A 22,380-nucleotide genomic window follows, 5' to 3' on the forward strand; every position below is an offset into this window, starting at 1 on the left:
ATCTACCAAATCAAAAGCCCATAAAACCACAATAAAATACTAATTACTACAGTAACTATAGTTACCAACCAAAAAATAATATTTCCTTTTATACCAATAATCTATTTGATAAAGTCACAACGAGATAAAATCTAAGAAAAACCGCAAGACTGTGAAGATGTTATCAAATCAGAAAGGGACTACTTAGAAAAAGAAACTACAACGCGAAGGACTCTGGGAAATAAAAGTCCACCGCCGCTCTCGGATGACGCCATCGACGGGTGACGTCCTCAGTCCGCGCCGCACTGGTCTCCTGGCAGCTGAGATGTCAGAGCATCTGATGTTCGCTTGTTTCAGTGACCGGAAATAACGGAAACACGCACAACACCGCAGAATGTAAGTGTTTAATTAGCTTACGTGCTAATTACAACAGGCTGAGCGAAGAGAAACAGAGAAACCGCAGCAACGTCAGTGTGTGTGTGTGTGTCGCTTCTAGCTGCCCTGTTGTTAGCTAGCTGGTTTAGCACTTGATTAACTCGTTTAAAAAATCACAACAAACCTGTTTTAATGTGTAAAGCTGATTTTCTCACAGAGAGTTGTTCTAACGTCACTTCTCTGTTGCTCTCAGCGGGGTCGATACAGGCTTTGTGTTATGATGCTAACTTTAGCCGCTAGCCCTGTTAGCTGCTAACACAAAACCGTTGGGAGCATTTACGTCCAGAAACAAGTTTCCACACGAACCTAATGTAAAGCAACGCTGTGGATATCTCATTTGACCTTTGTGCCAGCACGTAGTGGGAGCTGGAAACGACCCCATGCTATGTTGATGCTGCTGCTGTCTCTCTCTCTCTCTTCCTGCTTCCTGTTTCTTTCTAATACTCCATGTCACTGCTGGATTAACAGCAGTGACATCACAACTATCATACGTGGCCTTTTAAATAAACCAGGAGTGCCGTGACCGAGAGAGATCGACGCACTGCTAAGGAAGAACACACGTGCAAATTGAAAGTTCAATAACTTCCTTCGTGACAGTGTTAAAGTGACTTAGTCGACTTCTGACAGGTCATATCTAGTCAAAAGGTGAACCAGCCCTGGATGTCCTCACATCTAGTGACTAGGGTTTGTCCTTTATCCAGCGTCCTTTATCTAGTGTCCTTTATCTGTATGAACTGTGTCCCCTATGTCAGTTACTAGGAGAAGACTTGCCTCACAGCATGTGTGTTTTAGTTGAGTCGAGTAAGTTCTATAGGCCGCTCCAGTTATTCTATAGGCCGCTTTTTCAATCCTGTGATTATATAAGTCTTGTGTACATGTTACAGCCCATGTTGTGTAACCATAAGTATTATGTGCTTTGGTTTTGTTGTTCTACAGTGAACCAGAGGAAGCAGAGCAGCGACGTGCTGTGATTTACAGACATGGGGGCTCTGATATCCCGGTGGAATGTGAGTGGATTAGAGAAATGATGAAACTAATACATGTGTCATAAAATCTTAAATGTTTTTTTGTAACCTGTAACGACAACCGGATTATTTTCCTCCACGGTCTCAAACCTATTTCTGAACTTTTCAAAGCAGAGTTTTTAATTGGTTCACATTAACTGATTAATGTATTTCGAGGCTACTTTGGAGGGTGAGCCAGCAACTCACTGAACCCTGTGACCGAGCTGGAGGAAATTCATCAGCTATCTTTAGACATACTGGAGAAGTCAAAGGTAAAGAGAAGGCTCCTGACAGAGAGAGAGAGAGAGAGACGGCAAGAGAGCAACAGAAAGTGTAAAGTGTAAACCTTGTATCCAAGAGAGAGATTAGGGTATAAACAGAGATACACACATGTACGGATGTAGAGAAATGTGACACACGTTGCTGAGGTATTTCAGTGAACTAAACCCTTGATAAGTCACCAGTTAGGCATGTGTTTACAGGAGCACTGTTTACAGACAGATCTGCCAGCTCTGAATCTGTGTCACGAGAGGGACATTATCCAGAGGGACTGAATGTGAGAATGTAAATGTCAGAGTCATCAAGGCGCTCCAGATATTTCCTGTTGTTATGAACGCTTTTGACCTGGACAATCTCCTGATGCATTCTTCACATGTTAAAGTCAAACCATCAAACCCAATTTTCTGTACATTTGCCTGAGTTCATGTCGGAAATTTGTCTGAAAGCTTTAGAGACCCAGTGTTACTTCTTCTGATGAACCTAATGATGATTCTCTGATCTTTATCCTTCATTTAGGCAAAGCCAACCACAGTGGAGCAGCTTGAGAGCATAGACAAGGTACTGATTCAACATTATATCAGAAGTGATGTACACATAAGTCACAGAAACGTTGTGCCCACAAGTCCAGTTTCCCAATAAGCTTTTTCATAACGGACCTTCAACCTTCTTGTATCCTCCTGTAGGAGATAAAAGACCTGGAGGAGTTTAGAGCCAAAAACCAACGGCTGCAAAAGGTAAAGTTGCCAAAACATCAACAACATGCAGTGATGTTCTTAAATCATTGTTTCTTTTGCCTCACCGCTGTGTGTCTGTGTGTTTGTGTCTGCAGCTGTGGGTCGGCCGGCTGCTTTTCTACTCGTCAGTCTTCTACCTGTGTATCTCTCTGGTTGTATACCTCCTCTACCTGCCTGAACAATGGTTGCAGAGACTGGCCATGGCCCTGCCCTTCTTCATTTACCCTGTGCTGTGAGTGCCCACATGGTTTTTAATGCACTTTTGTTATTTCCTGGTAAACAGCACCTAAAAAGTGTCATCCGGAAATATTGTCCAACATTTTCCTTGAATGCACTTGGCCTCTCTTCTTTCTTTCCTCTCACCAGAGTGTGGCTCATCAGGAAGTTATTGATTTTCCTCTTTTGCAAACGCACTGAGAGAAACAGTAAGTTGTCTCTCCGTCATTCGCTCCATCTAGTTAACAGATAATTGTAATTTTATTTATTTGATTGTAGAAATTATCGATGGCATTTTGACTACATACTTAAAGAATCTTTTCTACCTCTGCAAACTGCATTGATTTTATCCCATTCTCTATAAATGCAGACAGCTGAGATGACTTTAATGTTGTAAACAGCAGAAAATAATAATTGAATTACATTTTAAACTGAAAAAACTTACACCACAAATGTAGCTGTACGATAATATAATAGTATAACCTGATCAGTACACTATGTCCAAATATGTTTGTCACAATATGTCAGTGATTGATTTAGGATGAAGTGAACTGATTAATTTCATGCTTCTGTTTTTAGATGATAAACTAGAAGACTTGAAGGTTTCCAAGAAAAAGATTGTGAGTGTTGAATCCTTCATAGTTCACATTTCATTTTACTTACTGTTTTCAACGTAGTTCAATGTTCAGAGTCGCTGCGTTTTGCAGCCGACTGCCTCTCTTCTCCTGTGTGTTTTAATAAAGGTACCTCAATTCAGCCTGCAGGTTGTAAATAAAGATTCTGTGGCTTGTGTTTCCAGCTCGAGGACGTGATGGAAACGGAGACGTATAAAAATGCCAAAGTCATCCTGGAGCGCTTTGATCCAGAAGCTAAGAGGAAGGCTGTGAGTGCTGTTTCTCTCTGTGTGTTTCTGTGGCTCTGTCTTTGTTTTATCTGACGTTTGTTTGTTGTTGTGTTGTGTTGTGTTGCAGGAGCTGGAGTCGACCCCAGTGCATCCGCAAATGACTCCCAGGCCAGGACAAGGTATGACACACGTCAATACAGAGCAGAAAGATAAAGCATCACAGTTGAAGTCTGCTCAGTGCTATTGGACAGGCCAGAGCTGCACCGAGAGCGAGGCCAGAGTCACAAGAATGCATCGCAGGTCAAATGAGTTTCTCTCCTCTATGCAGAGATTCGACAAAGAGGCGTGGCAATGAGACCCATGCCAATGCCAATGGGTACCCCAGGTCTCATGGCGATGACGCCCCCACCTGGAGCACGGCCCCCATTGGGACCCGGGGGCACACCTGTGGGTAAGGAAAGACGCAGAGGTATTGTGCTGGATCATCACAGATGAACTTGAGAGGTTCATGTTTCTCGAAAGAATATAACAAGTAAGATGCTGCTTAGCCACAGGAGTGAAAATGGAGACATTTAACAGAGTCAAAGGCAGCTGTCATGGAAATCTGGTTTCCTTTGACTTAATCCTTTTAGACATTAGTCCGTATGTCTGTCCCGTGTTGCTCCCCTGACAGAAGCTGTCCTTTCTGTCAGCTCCAGGAGGACCACCAGAGAGATCTGCTTTGTCTGCCTCAGTCCTGCATGGGGCGCTACCAAGGACCCCCTGCTCTCCTATACCGGGTGTAGGTAGGTTTACAAAGCTACAGAGTGAATCTCAGCATTAATCCTTGTATGTGTGTGTAGATATTTCCCATGTTTCAGATTTAGGCACCACCAGTGAAATTGTAATATATTGAGGCAAGCAGAGCTCAGGATTGTGAAATCAATCAAATGTAAAATGCAATCTTATCTGAACCACTCACTATAATCTAATATATTGATTCCTGTGTGTGGTTTCTTCAGGCATGCACCCTCCAGGTCCTCCATTAGCAAGACCGGTTCTACCCAGAGACAGAGGAGCTGTGGATCGAGTCATCGAGTACCTGGTGGGGGACGGACCGCAGAACAGGTGAAGACCCCTTTTCACGCCTCTGGATAAAATGATGCCGTCCAAAAAGTCACAGTTCAAATTCACTGTGACGTCATAATGTTCTGCACAAACACATTCCTCGCTGTTATTCGATCCCGTGACCCAGGAACAGAAGGAGATATTGTGACTGTATTTCCTTCAACTTCACTGTTTGTAATTCTACTTGATGTAAAGACCTTTGTGTAAGGTCTCATAACCCTTAAATAAATAGTGTCTCTCCCTCCGTTCCTCCTTCTTTCCCGTAGATACGCATTGATCTGCCAGCAGTGTTTCTCTCATAATGGCATGGCTCTGAAAGAGGAGTTTGAATACCTGGGTAAGAACTTCAGTCAGAAGTCATTGCAAAGCAAACTGGAAATATTGTTGTTTTCAGTTTCTTGGTTATTGTTTTTAATTCTGTTGCTTTCTGTCCCTCCAGCATTCCGCTGTGTGTACTGCTACTTCCTGAATCCGGCCAGGAAGACGCGTCCTCAGGCTCCGCGGCTTCCAGAGTTCAGCTACGAGAGGAAGCTGCGAGCAGAGTCACGCTCCCCTGCACCGTCACCACGTTCTGGGACGGACACAGAGGAGAGTGCGCCGCCCTCTGGAGGTACAGAGAAACACACACACAGATAGAAACGCACACACACACACACACACACAGATAGAAACGCACACAAGCAGTGAGCAAGAATTCACCAAACTGGGTCTCATCAGGTTTTTTTAACTTTAAGGAATAACAGATATGTTTGATCTGACGCAGAAAACAACAGTCGACTAAAATAAACATCTGACGAAAACTAAATTAGCTCTGAGTCTAAGACAAGAACAGAATTCAGGAAGTTGGCTGAAACTTGAGACCTGAATATTTGAGCTTAACACCTGAGAGACTTGTGCTGTCGTGAAGAGCTTCTGTTTTACTCACTCTATGTCCTAACCTCAGTGTTGAATGCTTCTTTAGTGCAGTGCTGCAGTTAACCATCTCATTTGTTTGTGTTTGATTCTTTTTCCAACTTTAATGATGCCAACTTTTATTTGATCCCTTTGTAGTCGTTGAGAAAAGAGCCAGCAGAGGTGAGACACCATCAGCTTCTCATATCTCCTTCTTTTCAACTTCAAGACCGTGTTTTTAGATTTACATTCAGAACTACAACTAGATTTAGGTTTACTACCCAATGAAATCAGGTGAAAAGTTGAATCCTGTTCTTGCTGTGTGGAGACAACTTATGTCTATAATGTCATCACAGGTTCAGCTTAGTGTGAAGTAGAAGCAGCCCCAGGAGACTGGGCGTGTTTTTCATTCGCTCCTTCAGCAGCTCGCAGCTGCTCAGTCATCACGTTCTACTTCCACAGCTCATTTCCAGGGCAGCGTTACAGGGAGCGGTGGGTTTAACGCTGTGATCTTGCCTCTAGCCAAAGCTCCGGCTCCGTGGAATCTGGTCCACAGTTTCCAGATCCAGCCGAGTCCAAAGAACCCTCAGAGCCGACCTCTGCAGAGTCCAGGTTCCCCAGCCCCCCCCCCTCCCTCCTCTGTGCAATGTTCTGATCCGGCTTAATTTGAACTGATTTGAACTGATTTGACATGTTTGATTACTCCTCAATTCTCTTTGCTGTAGAATCCATAACATTGTAGAGCGACGGCCGGTAGCAAGTTCGACACCCAGCAGGTATTCTGTGTCTGCACCAGACTTGGGTCAAATAGAGTCAATCCATTTTATACAATGACTCTTTAATAGATTTGTACAATGTGCAAATTAAGATTCCTCCTGCAAATTCTTTAACATCCAGAAGCTTTTGTGGAAGTTGTCTGCCTCTGGTGACTAATCTCATATTGTCAGAGTCAACCTGATGGATCATAGAAATCAACAAGTCAAGTTCTAGAAATATAATCAACAAATTGAACCCCCCCCCCCCCCCCCCCCCCCCCCTCCTGTGTAATGGAATAATTTAATGAATTAATCCTTACGTGCACTAACAGATTGTGAACCTTGATATTTTAGTGTGTTTATGTTGAAAATGATCAAATCAACCGCATGAATCTGTGTTGGGACAGTTTATGGGATGTTATTAAAGCCTCTTTGTTTTCTCTACTCACCCCAACACTGTTGTTTAGTCAACATCTTCTTTAACTGACTTTAACCTTAACTCAGGGACTGCTGCTCATTATCTTTGATTTCTTGCTGATTTTCACTCCCAACAACCAATCAAATTACAATTATTTCAGATGCTCCCTCTTTCTTCCTCTGTCTTCCTTGTTCTCTCTCTTTTCTAGTCCCTATAAATGTCTTATCTACATGTCTTCTCCTCAGATGAGAAGGAGATGGGAGAAGATGAAGCATCCACTAAAGAAGAAGCATCCACTAAAGAAGAAGTACTGTGTGAGAGCCAATCACAGGAGGAGCTGTATCAGGAGGAGGAAGCTGTTCATGAGGAGGAAGGGGAGGTGGAGGTGGAGGCGGAGGCGGTGGAGGCGGTAGAGGTGGTAGAGGCGGTAGAGGGGGAATCGAACCCGTGTCACAGCGCCCCCTGTGAGGCAGAACCTCAGCCATCATAGCTGCAGCGAGTCCAGACGAGAACCAGGGGTGTGTGATCCCCTGGTTAGACGGAGGTTGATGATTGTAGTTTTTCTCTTAAGGCTGTTTCTTGATAAAGAAGCTGAAGCTGGTTTCTAGTTTTGCTCAATATTTGGTTACGAGGTGATGAACTGAATTAGTTTTAACATTTTAACATTCACACAGGTTTTTATTGAGCTTTTAAGTAGTTTGCTGCTTTAAGATGTGTTAAGATTTTAGATCAAACTGCTGGTTCACAAACGGTCTGTCTTCAGATGCTCAAATCTAAAGTCCTGACACTTATTTTGGTCCTTTCATTTTTGGTCTCCACTGGTTTGGTTTCTGCATATTTTACAAAGTATAATTGTTTATTTTCACACGGGTCACATGTGTTGTTTTGATGGTTTTGTTGGTGCATTTGAAGACAAACCTTTATGGAATCAGAACGTCACTGTTTGTGTTTACACCACTAAGTGTTTGTTTCCACTCATAGTTTTAATCTCTCGAGCTTTTATCCTAATGCTGAAACACTGAGGAAGACTTTGATGCATGTGAACATTTGATCATGATTTATTTTTGCGTGTGTTTTTCATGACGTTTGAGCAGCTTGTCTCAGACAGGAAGTAAACGGCGATACGAACAAAAACTCCCCCGTGGGTGCATTGAAACCCTATTTGCACTCAGATCCTGGAAGAGACCAGGATCTAGAACAACACTTACATCACAAGTGAACGGCTGAAACGAACCAGATAAACCAGAGTCTGGTTGTTTACATTTTATTGCTGGATTTTATTGAAGACCCACGGCAAATGTTTTTACTGTGCTCTAAACGATAACTGAACTCAGATCAGCCCTTGGTGGCATGAGAGAGGACATGTATCTCGGGTGGAGACACTCGTACGTTAGGTTTGTCTTCTGATCGCTCGTTTCATCGTCCAGGAGAGAAATATGTCGACTATTCAGGTTTGGAAAATGAACAATTCAAGTTTTAGTTTTTTCTCATTGATTGTTTTTTGATTGTTGATTTTCTTTGCGATGGGGCCTGAGCTGAGTTTTTACCTCGAGGATTTTATTTGGGTTTTTAAAAGTTAAGCAGTCGAAAACACATCAAATTGTCACCACAACTGCGAGTTTATCTCCGTCTCATTATAATTTTTGCCAAATGCACAGTTGTCGTATATATTAATTTGACATAATTTGCACTGAAGTTCTCTTTGTATTTATTCGGCCGTATTTAGTTCCGGTTTTGCTGTTTGAAACATGTCACGTTTATCTAACACAAGTATTTTGGTATCGGCCTGGTTTGGGTTGTGTCGCCTCAGAGTGCTGAAGACAAGTGTGTGTGTTGAAATATTTATTCTTTGTGCGTTCATTATTTTAAGTGTTTTGAATGTGCCATCCGACTGCTGGTGCCTTGGTTGCTGCTCGTATATTCATTATTTCACAGCGTAATCTGTCCAATGTCAACATTGAAGTAAGATGCGTCGAGAACTAGAGACAACAGTTTATTCTTGTTATTAACGCAACACAAAAGACAAATTGCTGTCGGGTTCCCACACAGATTGAAGACTATTGAGGTGACTCACATTTTCCTTCTTTTCATTCTCTGGTTTCTTATTTGGTCACGTTCTCTTTTCCTCTTCTTCGACCCCTCCGACAAAGAGTTAGCCTTTTCTCATAGCTAGCTGCTAACCCCGGCTGTAGATGGTGATGTACGTTGTTAAAGCTCGTCCCAAGTGTCCCTGCACGACACCGACAACAGAGACGTCACTCTCCCCGTTCTTAGTTTGTGTAACATCAAAATGATCGTCAGGCTGTTGTGTTAAGGGAAAATCTAGAGGAGAGACAGTGGATTGAAGCTCATCCGTCCCCACAGCTTGACATTTAGTTTTCTCCTCATTATTTCCCTGCACGAAGCAGCTGATGTTTCCTGACGTTGCAAAGCCGTTGCATCACGACGCCTGTCCCACGTTACTGATTTGTGTTTAACTGGTACTTCTCTGCCAATGCTGCTTGTCAAGTATACGCATGACACGTCTAATAAAGTTTTCTAAGCAACCAAAGAAGTCAATAGTTGTGTTTTTTATGATTTGTAAATGTCGTCCACGAGTCTATTGATCAGGAATGAGTCCGAACTGTGGATAAAACAACAAGAAACAGTGAAAGGTGTCAACTGAACGAGATTTATTTTTCAAGCTATTTCACATCTACACAAAGAGAAATATAAAAAAAAAACAACAACACAACAAATGGTCAGTGCAAAAAAACTTAATAGAACATTACTGTGTTATTAAACTGAACTTGTCTCACGGCTGCAAAATAAATCAAGTTGCCTTCTGCTGTGAACACGTAGCAACACTGCAGCAGCGACGCACAAGTCACACCTCATGGAATTCTTCACTTTCATTGCATCATAAACTGTTTCAGTCAAAGCTGCACAAAACACGACGCTCGTCATCTCACGACTCCCAAACGAACCTGATTTATTCAAATGATCGTTTCAACCTTTATCTGGACTAATTTTAAACTAATGAAATATGAGTCAGCAGCAGAGAAGGTCAAAGGTAAATCATCTGCGCTGCCGACTCAAACAAACTCTGGTTCTACGTTCACCATCATTTCCATCTACAACCTATTTTTTAAGGATCCTCACTGAAGAATATTCAGATCAGGTCAAACTGATTCAATGTGATTAAAGAATCAATTCATTTATCCAAAAAATATATATTCAAAACTAAATGAGCCTTAAAGACAAAGAAGAAGAGAGTCGAGGGGAAGTCACACACATCAGTGACAAATCAAACCAGGTCACTGACCCATGAGCAGTCAAAGTAGTTTTTCTATTTCTGAATCAAAACGTGTGACGTGAAGTTTACGCCACAGATCTCAACCTCAACCCGTAAATATAAAAGTCATTTGAGCGTCTGCAGGCGAAACAAAACAATAAAACTCCCCAGACAGGAAATCATCTCGTCTGCACTCAAAGACCAAGACAGTGTCATTAATGTCAATTAGTCCTGTTTACGGTTTGTTTCTACCATGATTAGAATTCACTCGTTTCCTCAGCAGAGTGACGGCAGCGATAAAACCAGGTAGAAAAACCACAAGACCAGGTTGTCAGCGAGACGAGCTTCAAGTAGGACCCGTCCAGATTGTCTCCTGCGTTTCAGTAAATACACAAACGCAGCCGATTGAAGGTGACAACAGGCCGAGAGACACAACAGTCAACTCAGTGTGTGTCTGTCTGTGTGTGCGAGACAGAGCGAGTTGTGTTGTCTCGTATCTCTCCAGGTGACAAATGTCTATCCTGATGGGATCAGGCCCCGTACAGCACGTTGAGCTCGATGAGTCTCCCGGCAAAGACGCCGAGCGTCCCGATGATGCACACGGCCATGAACACGCAGAGCAGGATGTGGTCCATTACCATGGCAACGAACTTCCACTCCTCGGCCGCCTGCGAGGAGGAAGAGGAAAAGTCAGGATCGAGGAACTTTGACTCTGGAAGTTACATTTTGTGATGATGAGTCTGTCTGAGTCTGGCTCTGCCTCCGTTCACCTTGTTTTTGTACCATTGTAAGATATTTTGATGTTTTATTTGATTTTATAATGTTGAAATTTGCTTTGCAGAAAACATCTCAATATATAGTTCTGTAAATTTGCCTCTGCACCATGCGTTAGTTCCACGAGCCAAAGAGGTTGTTGGCATCTTTATTTCTGTCATGATCGAAAAGCACTTTGGCTCAACTGTTGTTTTTAATGTGCTGTATCTTACATTGTTCGATTCCTCGTCTGATTTCATGGTCTCAGCGATGTACTTCACTCCTTCGATGGCGCTGCGCACATCAGGGTTCTTACTGATGGGGGACTGGTAGTTGACACTTGTGGGGGTGGGGTTACCTGCAGAGGAGAACAGGGACGGATGATTCTCCTGATTCTGATCTGATGTTCAAACACCGTGATTCAGATTTCTAACTGGTCTGACCTGAGATGTCGGAGATGTCCATGTCAGTGGGGAACAGTCTCTTCTGTCGGATCTCCTGACTCGGTCGCTTCATGGTCGAGAAGAACATCATGTTGGGAATGGTTTCGATGAAGACCTGACGCAGGCAGACGCATGTTTCAGTCAAAAACTTAATCACACATTAAACCAACATTGAGGTACAGAACCGATCAGGAACCTTGCGGATCCAGGGAGGCATGGTGTGCGTGCTGGGCGAGCGGTGGTGGGTGTTGATGACGATGACGGTGATGATGATGGAGGCGATGACGAACACCATGGTGAAGAGCATGTATTTCCCGATGAGAGGAACGGCGCTGGAGGTGGAGGGGATCAGCTCCACGATGACCAGCAGGAAGACGGTGAGGGACAGCAGGACAGAGATGGACAGAGTCATCTTCTCCCCTGGAGGCGCAGAGACAGACGTTCAGACCACTCACCCGGATTATTACCCTAAAACAACGTGTGTGCATAAATAAACTTTTCTATATTTCACATATCGCTCTTTACTGCAATGTACTGTGTTGGCCTATTATTATACCAAAGACTATATAAAGATGGCTGCCGCGTCTCAAACGCCGCCACCCTGTGCCGATGACGTCATTTGGAGGCAGAGTCGTGATCGTGTTGTGGATAAGGACGACTAGAATTTAAAAAAGTATTTAACGTGTACTTTGACTTTTTAGTTTGGTCCATGTCCCATATACTAATATGGAGGAGGCGGGGTTTATGACCTGGCCAGCCACAAGGGGGCAGTCAAGATGCTTTGGCTTCACTTTTATATATAGTCAAAACCTGATGATGGGAAGTTCATACAAGCAAATGACTGGAAAATTTAAATCTATTATTGGTTTAAATGAAAAAACCCAGTAGCACACTTCTTGTAGCAGCTGGTAAATTCAGGGCGTTGCTATAAACCCACCAGGACGGACTTACCAGAGTCGGTGGGCAGGTAGAAGACGAGTCCGGTGAGGAAGGAGAACAACATGCAGGGAATGATGACGTTGACGATGAAGTACAGCGGCAGCCGCAGCATCAGGAAGTGGTAGGTGATGTCCAGGTACGGTGTGTCGGGGCAGCAGGTGTAGTACACCCAGTGTTTCCAGCTCCTGTAATCCTTCAGCACCCACTCGCCCGACTCCATGAAGTTACTGAGGTCCGGCCGATCGCTGTCCTGAGAGACAGGAGGACATAATGAAAATACTCTGATAGAGAAGGGTATTATATACCTTTAAGTACTTTTATTAACAAAAGAAAAGGGTATTAAGAAAGGTATATAATGATATTTGGTTTTAGAGAAAAGCCTGTCAAACCCACATGAAGACAATTTAACTGAATAATGATATTTTACAGTTTAGCCATGAACTTTATTAAATAGAAAAAAACTACAACCAAATATATAGAATTTGAATTAAGAAAAATAAACATATTGTCCGAATACTTTATTCTGTAAAAGTAAAGTTTTCATATATGCAAACATAAACACTGATGGCTCATATCATCTATTCACCAATATATCCAATCTATTGATATATCGATCGGACTCTGTTTGGATAATAATAATAAGTTATATTACACGTAATGAATTTGAATGAATGAAATCTTCCTCCAAATACCTTATTTTGTATCTTAATATGATCTATTTGTTATTCTTTTTTAGAGAGAAAGTAAAGTTTCTTTCACAATAACTACAACGGAATAAGCGTCGCTCACTGGGTTGATGGCGACCAGCAGCCCATCATACGTCCAGGTTCCCAGTTTCATGCTGCAGTTCTGCAGGTCGAAGGGGAAGTGGAGGACGATGATCTCACAGTAGCTCTTGAAGATGGCCGGTGGGTTCCACGTGATGTTCCCCGTGTGCTCCAGCAGCACTTTGGTTTCATGGATGATGTGGAAGTCCCCGTCGGCGCTGCAGAGAAGGAGAAGAAGTTAAAGTGAAGCTGGATGTAGAGGTGTTCACATCAGGAAGGACCGTGGGTGTGGGTGTGTTTACTTGTTGTATAGAACCAGGTCCGGTTTCCATATGTCGGTGGAAGGAACTCGGATCTTTTTGATGCCTCCGTAGTCGTCAGGATTCCACTTCAGGTTCACATCCAGCCATTTCTGAGGGGACGGTTAGAACATTAAGATCATTTAGTCATTTCTGTACCAAAGACTGAATGTAAAGACGTTTTAAATCTGTTTATATCGGTCAAACATATTGTCAGGTCATAAAATAAACATTGATATAGACTCAACAACCCAACAGGATAAATTGTTAAAAGCATCTCCATGTTATCCAGTCATTTTCAAATAAATACATTTGCACAAGTACTTAAATTACGTGTGATGCTTGAATGACATGAACTCTGTACTTTTACCAGTGAAGGATTATTTTATTATTGTGGTTCTGCTGCTTTTACGTATTTGAAATAACCCACGGTCACATTTACCTGTTTGAGACGAACGTTACTGGTCACAATCTGGTTCACTTCGTCCTGAGAGATGCAGGAAGACAAGATGAGACAGAGACAACTTGAACTTTAATGCTCGGAGCAGTTTTTGTTCTATAGGTCAACACCGTACATGTAAACAAAGATGGACGACGTGATGCTCAAATATCTTGGATTCTGAATTGTTTATCTAAACAACCTCAAATGACCATGTTTGGGAGAATTTGACTTATTAGTTCGGCCCATGTCCCGTCTGCTAACATGGAGGAGGCCAGGGTGTGTGACCTATATTGCAGCCAGCCACTATTAAAATAGTGAATTTCAGCTCTGGACGTCATCTTCACTGACTGAAGCTCAAAGATCAGAAGGAGATCTACACAAGGTCAGAGCTACTATTTGTTGTTTGCACTCAGCTTGTGTTGTGCTGCTGTTTTGTGGCCGCCGTGCCAGAACTGAACCTGTATGTCCTTCATCCTGTTGCATCGTGTTCTCATCATCAAAGTGTGGTTGGATTCATGTGAGAAGAACCCTTGATAGTGCACATATTTACTCTCTGGCATCGTTTGGTTGCCATCACACGGTGTTTGCATGTGAGTCAGTGGATTTCAGCTCTGGACGTCGTCTTTAGCTGAAAGCGCAGAAGGAGATCTACACAAGGGGAGCGTGCAGCTTGTGTGTTGTGGCCGCTGTGCCATCGCTGAACCTTCATCCTGTGAGAAGCTGCTTTGGTCCTGACATCGTTCCAGTAAACAACACGACACATTTGCAGGATTAATATTGTCCTGATTTATTGCAGATTAGGAAAAAGTGCTGGATCCTTCTGTCCATGACTTGGTCGGTACATGAATGTCGTTCTCTCTCCGTGTGTCCGTCAAGTATCATGGCTTTCGTTGTTTTGTGATCCATCGGTTCCTCTTCTCTTATCGGTGGAACTTTTAGATTTAATATGTTGATATTTCCTTTCAGACTTCCTGTGAGCTTGGCTACACTTCAGGATCATTCCTTTGTTTCATGATTATGTTTTTTTAATCCTAAAAAAGGTTGATTCTTGCCACAGTTATGAAGTGTTCGTACCCGATGAGTTTCTTTACATCTTGCCTTTTGGACTTGTAATATAATGAGAACGTTTAAAATTGAGTAAATAATGAGTTTTAATCATATCTTTTGATGCTGTAGTTTTAAAATGGTGCAGTAAACGTACCAGCTGTCAGTAGTAATGCAGTAACGTACTAAGCTGCACTAAAATGACAGAAGTTACACTGTTTTAAATCTATTCCTGCAACAGTAAGAGTTTCAAGTGAAGGGAAAAGTGGTTCCAAGAAAAAACACACTGCGATTTCTTTGTGTCAAGAAGTAAAGTCTCTTTAAAGAACTGCAGGGTTAAGAAAAGAGCTGCCACAGAATAGATCATTATTGATTTCTGCCTTTATGTAAAAAAACTAACTTTATTTCTATTTAGTTTCTTCACAAACAAAACGAAGCCTCGAAGCCTCGAGAGAAAATACAGGGAGCACAATGTCACGCTGCTGTAATTAGGTAATTGATTTCCTTTTTTAAAATTTCTGCTTTTGCCACAGTCCCTCACTTACCACGCTGATGAGCTGAATGAGCTGCAGCCCCACGGTGACGACCACGACTTCACTGAAGTGGTTCACGGGACGAACCACCTTGTTGTAGCCGGTGAACAGGTTCTTCACCAGAGTCGTCTCGTCCTCGGAGCAGAGGACCGGACCTGGGAGACAGAAAATACCAGTCAGGTGTTCAGACTTTTATTCTGTAGGAGTCTTTACTGGATGTTTGGATGAAGCTGAAATCTTCCGGTCATATTTGGAAGTAGTAGCAGTGCGTAGTTATACTGCACACACATTATTTTCCAATCTTATTTTGGTCTCAGTGAGGTGCACAGTGAGAACGACATATTGTCATAACGCTGCCGGTGCCACTGTCCCCACAAATGTGCTTTACCGGAATTGAAACCACAGCTGAAGCCAACAGCTTGCTTTTAACTGTGATTCACTCGCGGAACATTTCCCTGGCTTAGAACTGGCAACCTAAAACCCCTTCACAGTGACTAAGGGAGCTGTAGCGAGGGAGGAAGACGGGGAAGTATCCGATGAGCGAGAGAGAGAGAGAGAGAGGGAGGGAGAGAGGGAGGCAGATGCAGACAGATCAACGGCGACAGCAGTTTGAGTGAGCGACATTCCAAACTGGTGAAAAGCCTCGGCCCTGAACGTCCCTCGAGTCGCCCCGAGCAAGTGTGTTTCTGCCCTAAGACCTCGGAGCGAACCTAAGCCGAGCGCTAAGAGGCTGTGTGGGAAACCCAGGCCCGGCCAATCAGCTCCACATTAAGTCGGGATCAGTCGGCGTTCGGAAGAGTTAACCTGCACTTAACACCTCCTCAAGGAAAACCTGCTTACTGTCAACAGTTGTTAAAAAATATAAATAAACTTATAGACCAGCTTCATTTGTTGGTGTCCGATGAACAAGATGGAGAATCTGGGATCGACTCAAGGAAACAGAAAGTAACCGATGACTTTCTAACGGTCAACCTGCTCGTGGCTGTTAGGAGACGTTCATCTTTAACGCTTCCTTTGGATTCACCTGTAGATCGCAACACTTTCTACTTGTTGATTCATTTCTGTCAGATTTACAGACTTAACTTTCTGCTAATTCTAGTCAAAACTAAAATCTGTGCTGGAAACCATCAACTGCTTTAACTTCGCAAACCTTTCCAAGATTTGAATCCAAATAAGATTTAGATTTTTTTTTCTTTTACTGTTCTGGTTGAAGGATTTCAAAGTTTTTGCCGATGATGTGTTGCCAGATACATTTAGTTTGACACAAACACTCTCAGCATAGATCCCTCAAAGTTATTGGTCATAAGTGACCAGCAACATAACTCTCGCAATATTATTTTCATCAATATAACAAAAGTTCAACATATATCCATGTATTGCTCATAAAGAAGAGTTTAAAACTGCAATATTCACTTTAAACTTTCAAGAAATGAAAATGATTGATCGTGATTTATCGATATCGAGAGTTTCTGATGGCAACTTCGTTTAAAAATATTGACAAACGTAAATATGATCTTGTATTTTCTGCTGCTACTTGAATCAGTGGTTAAAAACAACCTCTCATGACACAACTCACAGACTCTGATGTGTCATCTTCTCGCCCGCGTGTTGTCTCCATTACCGTTATCCTATACGCTGTGTATCATGAGTGCAATATCGCGTTGCCTTTGTTTATGTAATCACGCGTGTCATGTTATTTTGTTATAATGTGACATTGCAGATTAGCATAGTGCTACCAGCCACATCCTGACTCCAGTTACATCCTCTGCCTGTTATTTCTGGAATCTGCTTCTGATCCGTCCTCAGCCTGAACTGAGCGGACGAGCCAGGATCCTGTTTCATTTAGGCAGCAGGAGCAGAGAGGACGGACACACACACTCACACTCACACACACACACACACACTCACACACACACACACACACACACACACACACACACTCTGACAATTTGTTTTTAGGTTCGGGAGCTCAAAGATCAGAGTGTTGCAGTGTTCACGTCCCTGGTCGTCTGACATGGTCGTCTGTCTGTCTCCCTGTCTGTTGTCTGTCTCCCTGTCTGTTGTCCTGCGAGCATGCTTTGATGTGGCCACGTACAAAAATAGAAGGGAGGCGGGACAGAGGAGCCACTTGGAGCTGTCAATCACACGATACTGAAGTGATGCAGCTTCGAGGCTCTTTCCAGTTTCTGTCTTGTAGCTGAAAACTAATGTAAAGTGTGGATGTGGAGATAAGTTTGAGTTTAACTTGATTCCATAATGGAAGAGTGGAAACACAGTTTATGTCTGAACGTGACCGATGGCTGAAAAAATACTGCTGAAGAAAGGGAATCTGTTGTTTAGGACATTTCATACATCAGCTGCTAAAGTTTATTAATTTTCGACCGCGACCTCTTTTATCTTTTCTCTCAAGACATTAGATAAATGAAGTTTTTGCACTAATGACCAGAGAAACTGACCAAACCACGTGAGCAACTTTCAAACTAAGAAGCGATGCTCATTCTATAGGAAGATGCCAAACTATTATTAACTATATCAACAATATTCTTTACCTCTAAAATCAAAGCTTGTTGATTTATTCAACCTGAGACGAGACAATCTTCTGTTGTGAAGCTGGAATGATCCGTTTCAACATTTTTCAACTTGTGAATAAAACCCAGAGGATGATTTATCAAGCAGCGTTTTTATTGCACATTTGCAGCGATAACGTGCGACTGGTGGCTCGTACAGGATGCATCAATCCCCCCCCCGACACGCCACCTCTATCTGACCATCGCATCAATTTGTCTCCACCGCTTCATGTGCCATCTCTGAATAAAACGAATCGACCGGTAATCTCTCGGGTGCAGACGCTGAATGTTTGACTATCGACGTAAATAAGAGATAAACACAGGGAATATAATATAATATATATAGTTTTTATTTACATTACGTTTTTTTTTATTAAAGTCTGATCAATTCTCTCGACTCTGCTTTTATCTCTGGATGAATGATTCTACACATCAGGGCGAGTCGATTTTAAATCTACATACTGAGCCGTAATTGGGCCTTTTTCTTGACTCGGGGGAAATTTCCTGCTCCCTAATTTCTCCTACAGTCAATCTGAAATCCCACATGTTGTATTTGGGATGCAGCCATAACACTAATGCTTCCTGACAGGTCTGAGTTGATCATGAAATTTGGTGTTAAGGTGATGTTTCCAGCAATTAAAGTCACGTCTTTATTTGCTTTTTCACTCCTTAATGGATGAACCGGACATGTTAGAATCAGCGTCCTCCTTCCTGTCTGAGCTTTTAGTGAAGGTGTTGTGTATGTGGATGAGGTCGGAGCCTGGAAACGTTTAAAACATTAAGAATGGGTAATATATGAACCTTTCATCTGTTGGACCAAGGTGAACCTGCTGCTCGGGCTGGAACCTTTTTAAGGACGAGTCTCCGTCTCCACAACAAATACGTCTCTGATTACCCAGCAACACTAGCGCCACCTTGTTCTTGGGACTTGGTGCTCGAACGCAGGCTTTGTTCTGCACCTCCACTGCTGCTTGGCTCTTTTAAAAAATGGTGTCCACAGTGTTTTGGTCGGTCTTATTGTTCTACTTTGTCACGATTTACCAGATGTAAGAAGTTCTTTCATCTTAATAACAGAGTTAAACCAGATTGTCTTTGGCTGTGGAAACAAAGAAATGGTTCGAGATCAGACTGGAACTTCCCTGGTGGAAAAGTTGATCTCAGCTCAACACACATTGATGGACTTCTTCTTCTTCTTCTTCTTCTTCTTCTTCTTCTTCTTCTTCTTCTTCTTCTTCTTCTTCTTCTTCTTCTTCTTCTTCTTCTTCCCTCTCAAGTTACTCGGTGACTTTTGGAGTCCTCACACTTCTGCAAAGTGCTCCACGTTGAGGGGAAGCCGGGTCGACTCCGCTGTCAGAGCGCACAGCACTTAAAAGGTCACAGGTTTAATTCCCCCAAGAGGCGGTGTGTGCACCAACAAGCATGTGTCCCGTCCACGTGTCCTTGGACAAAAGACTCTAATCCATACCTGCTCACTGGTTATAAATCACTGCTGGGGGGTGGAGGGGGGGGGGACACCAGCTACAATAAATGCCTTAAATATAAATGCAGCGAGGAATGTGAACAATGCCGCGCTGCTTCTTCAAGGACAAATGCCGACAGTGATTCCTCAAAGTGTTTTGCACAGAAAGCAACAAGCTGGACAGTTAAACTTCAAGATTTAGGTTTATGTCTCTTGTATAAAGTAACAGAGAGGATGCTGCTCACAATAAAGAATCATCCAAGATGAGAAATATGAGTTTTATGTGAGTATTTGAGCCTTTTTTTGAGGGGGGGGGGGTTCTCCGGTGTCATGTCAGGAAACTGTGTCCAGTAGCATGACACACTTGTCCTGAGAGATCAGTGCTTCATCCACAGAGAACATGAAATTAACATGTGTGATACTTTTCATACAATGGAGACACTCGTCCATCAAAGCTCAGTCCATCTCTGACAGCTGAACAAAAGCATTTTCTGAGATTTACACGGTTATTATCATTATCATTCAAAATTTAAACTTACCGGCGAATGCACTGAGAATCCCCGCCAGCAGAATCTGGATCCTGGAAAGATTCATATCTCCACCAGACCTTTTCGTAATCTACAGCATGGGTTTACCCAGTGTGTCGTGAACCAGTTAGCAGCTAACAGTCTTCACTGGGAGTCGGACGTGTGCACTGGAGCCGTCGCTCTGGAGTCTGAAGTGAGGACCTGTGTGACGGTGGAACAGTGGGTCGACCAGTATGTGAACTGTGAGCTCTGGTTTCTCGTGACCAGCTCCGTTCCACCTCCCCCACCCAACAACATCCGAACCTCTCATCACACTCCAGGGCACGAGAGACAGCTGGGTGAGTGTGTGAGTGTGTGTGTGCGTGTGTGTTGAATATGCACAAATCAACACTAGCTCCTTCTGCACATACCTTTTATACGTCGCTGTAACGCAGACCCCTCGTTACGCGGCCTCGCTTGTTTACACTGAATCAAAGAGGCCGTCGCTGCGTGTGAATTTCAGATAACCTGCCGGCACGCAGGAACCAGAATGAAGACACAACCCTCTGAACTACTGTCATCGTTTCTCCACAGGTGGCAGGGGCTTCATTTTTTTTGGGGGGGGGGGTCCAGTAAAGAGTCTTGTATCAGTGAGACATGAACTGAAGGCAGTGAGGGACATAAAGAGAGAGAGAGGAGGGGAGACAAAACAGATGGACAGACGGACAGGGACAGAGAGGAGGACAGCTGAGACCTGTCACTGATGGAATGGCAAACATGTCCACACACACACACACTGACACACACACACACACACACGCACACACCAGTAATATGTTAAATTATTACTCAGCTCACAGACGACTCGTTTATTTTAACTTTGAATAATAATTGCTTCACAAACGCACATTCTTAGTTTTCCTGCTTTTTACCGCATGAAAACGTTTTATCTGTTGATGTCTTATTGTAGAAAATGAGATTTCCAAGTCTTTTTTTGATTACAAAGCTCAGTGATGTATAAATCTGTGCGATGCTCACAGCTCATATTCACAACCTGTGATTTCCCAACTACAACCGACTCGAAAACCACAAATAATATCTTCTCTAGTGAAAAATGTTCAACAAGCTGAATAAGCTGAGTTGAGTTAGAAATCAGTGAAAATAGAAAAATTGGACTTTGGTTCGATGACAGAAAATCTTTGAAGAGGATCCTTCACATGAAACTCGGCCCCGAGCTAAAGCTCCGAGCATCAAACCCCCGGAGCAAACACGAGGACAAATCGTGCGTGTGGGTCGATTCTGCTGTCGGATTAATAGAGAGAAACCAAGTGGATGTGACGTTTCTGAAACCTCGAAGATGGAGAAAACACGGCTCAAGTATTTCAGCAGAAACAACTCTACTCTCTAATACTATTCTCTCTGATCTCGCCCCCGACTACTTCCAGCAGTTTATAATAAGCATTTCATTTATTTTTCTATTCGTCCTTATTTGGAAAGTAGAATATTTCTGTTACTGTGGTTTTTGTCCCTTTTTAAAGCTGCGATTGGACAATATTTTATACTGAAGGGTTCATCTCCGTGTCATGAGTTTGGCATTAACTGCTGTAGGAGGAAATCTTGTATCGTGGCAGGACACAGGTTCAGGTTGTTCCCTCTGTGATAAAATACTGTGTACAACCTCTTGTTCTAAATACTTCAGTCTTTAACCTAAAACTGTGATTTTTGAAACGAATCCTTCTGCTGCTTATTCAAACATCATATCTCCACTGTGATCTGATCAAGTCAAACTTTTCCTTTTTTAATTCTAGAAACGTATTCATCTCCTGTTAATGTGTCACTTCCTCCTTATTGGGTTTTCACTTGTGCTCAAAATATTCAAATAATTCAGGGACACAGGTATTTTGTGATGTGGTTGGTTCATGGTAGTGACTCAGTTAAAGCAGTAATTTGAATGAACACAGACATGAGTGAATCGACTCCTGTCTGCACTAGATGGCAGCACAAGACTGAGAAACCAGCGCAGGGCCGGGTGACACTGGAGTGGATGTGTAAATAGAAGTGTGTGTGTGTGTGTGTGTTTGTGTGTGTGTGTGTGTGTGTGTGTGTTTAACTTGTTTCCGTCTGTCTAGCACTTTAAGTCAGTGAACATCAACTGGCGGCCCGTGGGCCATATCCGGCCCGCCAGAGTTTTCCATCTGGCCCAAACAATATAATTGAAGTAAGAAAATAAATGTTCATTCAGGTTATAAACCTTCTTTCTTCCTTTAATTGAAGCAACACCCACAGCAATTGTTTTTCTTGGTAGTTTGTCCTCACTCCTGTCAAGGGTTCGGAGCAGAGGACGTCGCACCAAGTTGTGATTTAATAAATAAATACATTTGAAACCTGCAGATTCTAAAGAAGCTAGAAAGCCGTCTGGCACCTTTTATCATTATAACCTGCACAACCACGATGTCGGATTCAAACCTACGTCACTCACAGAGCTGTGTTTGCTTCCTCTTTCTCTCCCCCCCCCACATGCTTTTGTTTAACATTTCCCTTCATTTCTCCCACACGCACAATAACGTGACTCATAAAAACAGGCATAACTTCTCAGTCGAGGAAGAGAAAAGGAGGAAAAGTGGTTTAATTACCATCACTTAGGAAACAAAGGAGCGTGGTAAATGCCAGCCTTGTGTGACAACAGAAAACC

At 42.8% G+C, this 22,380-nt stretch overlaps 2 protein-coding genes across 7 annotated transcripts; one reads left to right on the forward strand and one right to left on the reverse strand.

Annotated features, from left to right (window-relative positions):
* Nucleotides 1-249: 249 nt before the first annotated feature.
* Nucleotides 250-9,213, forward strand: lnpk (lunapark, ER junction formation factor). Of its 6 annotated transcripts, none has more exons than XM_034609288.1 (17): nt 258-375; nt 1,351-1,421; nt 2,214-2,255; nt 2,381-2,431; nt 2,527-2,663; nt 2,798-2,856; nt 3,227-3,267; nt 3,447-3,530; nt 3,619-3,670; nt 3,820-3,942; nt 4,184-4,276; nt 4,493-4,598; nt 4,865-4,935; nt 5,038-5,208; nt 5,649-5,672; nt 5,952-6,101; nt 6,908-8,645. In XM_034609288.1, exons 2-17 carry the CDS (start codon nt 1,395-1,397, stop codon nt 7,150-7,152), a joined length of 1,476 nt encoding a protein of 491 aa, XP_034465179.1. In that variant the 5' UTR covers nt 258-375; nt 1,351-1,394; the 3' UTR covers nt 7,153-8,645. The 6 variants fall into 6 exon arrangements, with proteins under 6 accessions (XP_034465184.1, XP_034465179.1, XP_034465181.1 ...); XM_034609290.1 differs by having other exon boundaries at nt 6,012-6,101; XM_034609292.1 differs by lacking the exon at nt 5,952-6,101.
* A 120-nt stretch (nt 9,214-9,333) lies between these two features.
* Nucleotides 9,334-20,254, reverse strand: chrna1 (cholinergic receptor, nicotinic, alpha 1 (muscle)). Its single transcript, XM_034609294.1, has 11 exons — nt 20,120-20,254; nt 19,722-20,023; nt 15,169-15,311; nt 13,580-13,624; nt 13,141-13,250; nt 12,861-13,056; nt 12,084-12,321; nt 11,329-11,552; nt 11,133-11,247; nt 10,923-11,047; nt 9,334-10,604 (listed from the first exon to the last, which is right to left on the reverse strand). The coding sequence occupies exons 2-11, from the start codon at nt 19,774-19,776 to the stop codon at nt 10,467-10,469; spliced, it is 1,389 nt and encodes a 462-aa protein (XP_034465185.1). The 5' UTR covers nt 19,777-20,023; nt 20,120-20,254; the 3' UTR covers nt 9,334-10,466.
* Between the last annotated feature and the right edge of the window lie 2,126 nt (nt 20,255-22,380).

Source organism: Hippoglossus hippoglossus, chromosome 15 (assembly GCF_009819705.1).
Source record: "Hippoglossus hippoglossus isolate fHipHip1 chromosome 15, fHipHip1.pri, whole genome shotgun sequence".
NCBI classification, from domain to species: Eukaryota; Metazoa; Chordata; class Actinopteri; order Pleuronectiformes; family Pleuronectidae; genus Hippoglossus; species Hippoglossus hippoglossus.

What these genes read in the sequence shown, in the direction of transcription:
- chrna1 (XM_034609294.1), bottom strand. Translation starts at nt 19,776, where the DNA reads ATGAATCTTTCCAGGATCCAGATTCTGCTGGCGGGGATTCTCAGTGCA. An exon ending in TGCCTCCCTGGATCCGCAAG is followed by an intron (nt 11,248 to 11,328) that starts GTTCCTGATCGG and finishes TGCCTGCGTCAG; the next exon opens with GTCTTCATCGAAACCATTCC. An exon ending in CAGACGAGGAATCGAACAAT is followed by an intron (nt 10,605 to 10,922) that starts GTAAGATACAGC and finishes TCCTCCTCGCAG; the next exon opens with GCGGCCGAGGAGTGGAAGTT.
- lnpk (XM_034609288.1), top strand. Translation starts at nt 1,395, where the DNA reads ATGGGGGCTCTGATATCCCGGTGGAAT. An exon ending in AGCTTGAGAGCATAGACAAG is followed by an intron (nt 2,256 to 2,380) that starts GTACTGATTCAA and finishes ATCCTCCTGTAG; the next exon opens with GAGATAAAAGACCTGGAGGA. An exon ending in CTCTCCTATACCGGGTGTAG is followed by an intron (nt 4,277 to 4,492) that starts GTAGGTTTACAA and finishes TGGTTTCTTCAG; the next exon opens with GCATGCACCCTCCAGGTCCT.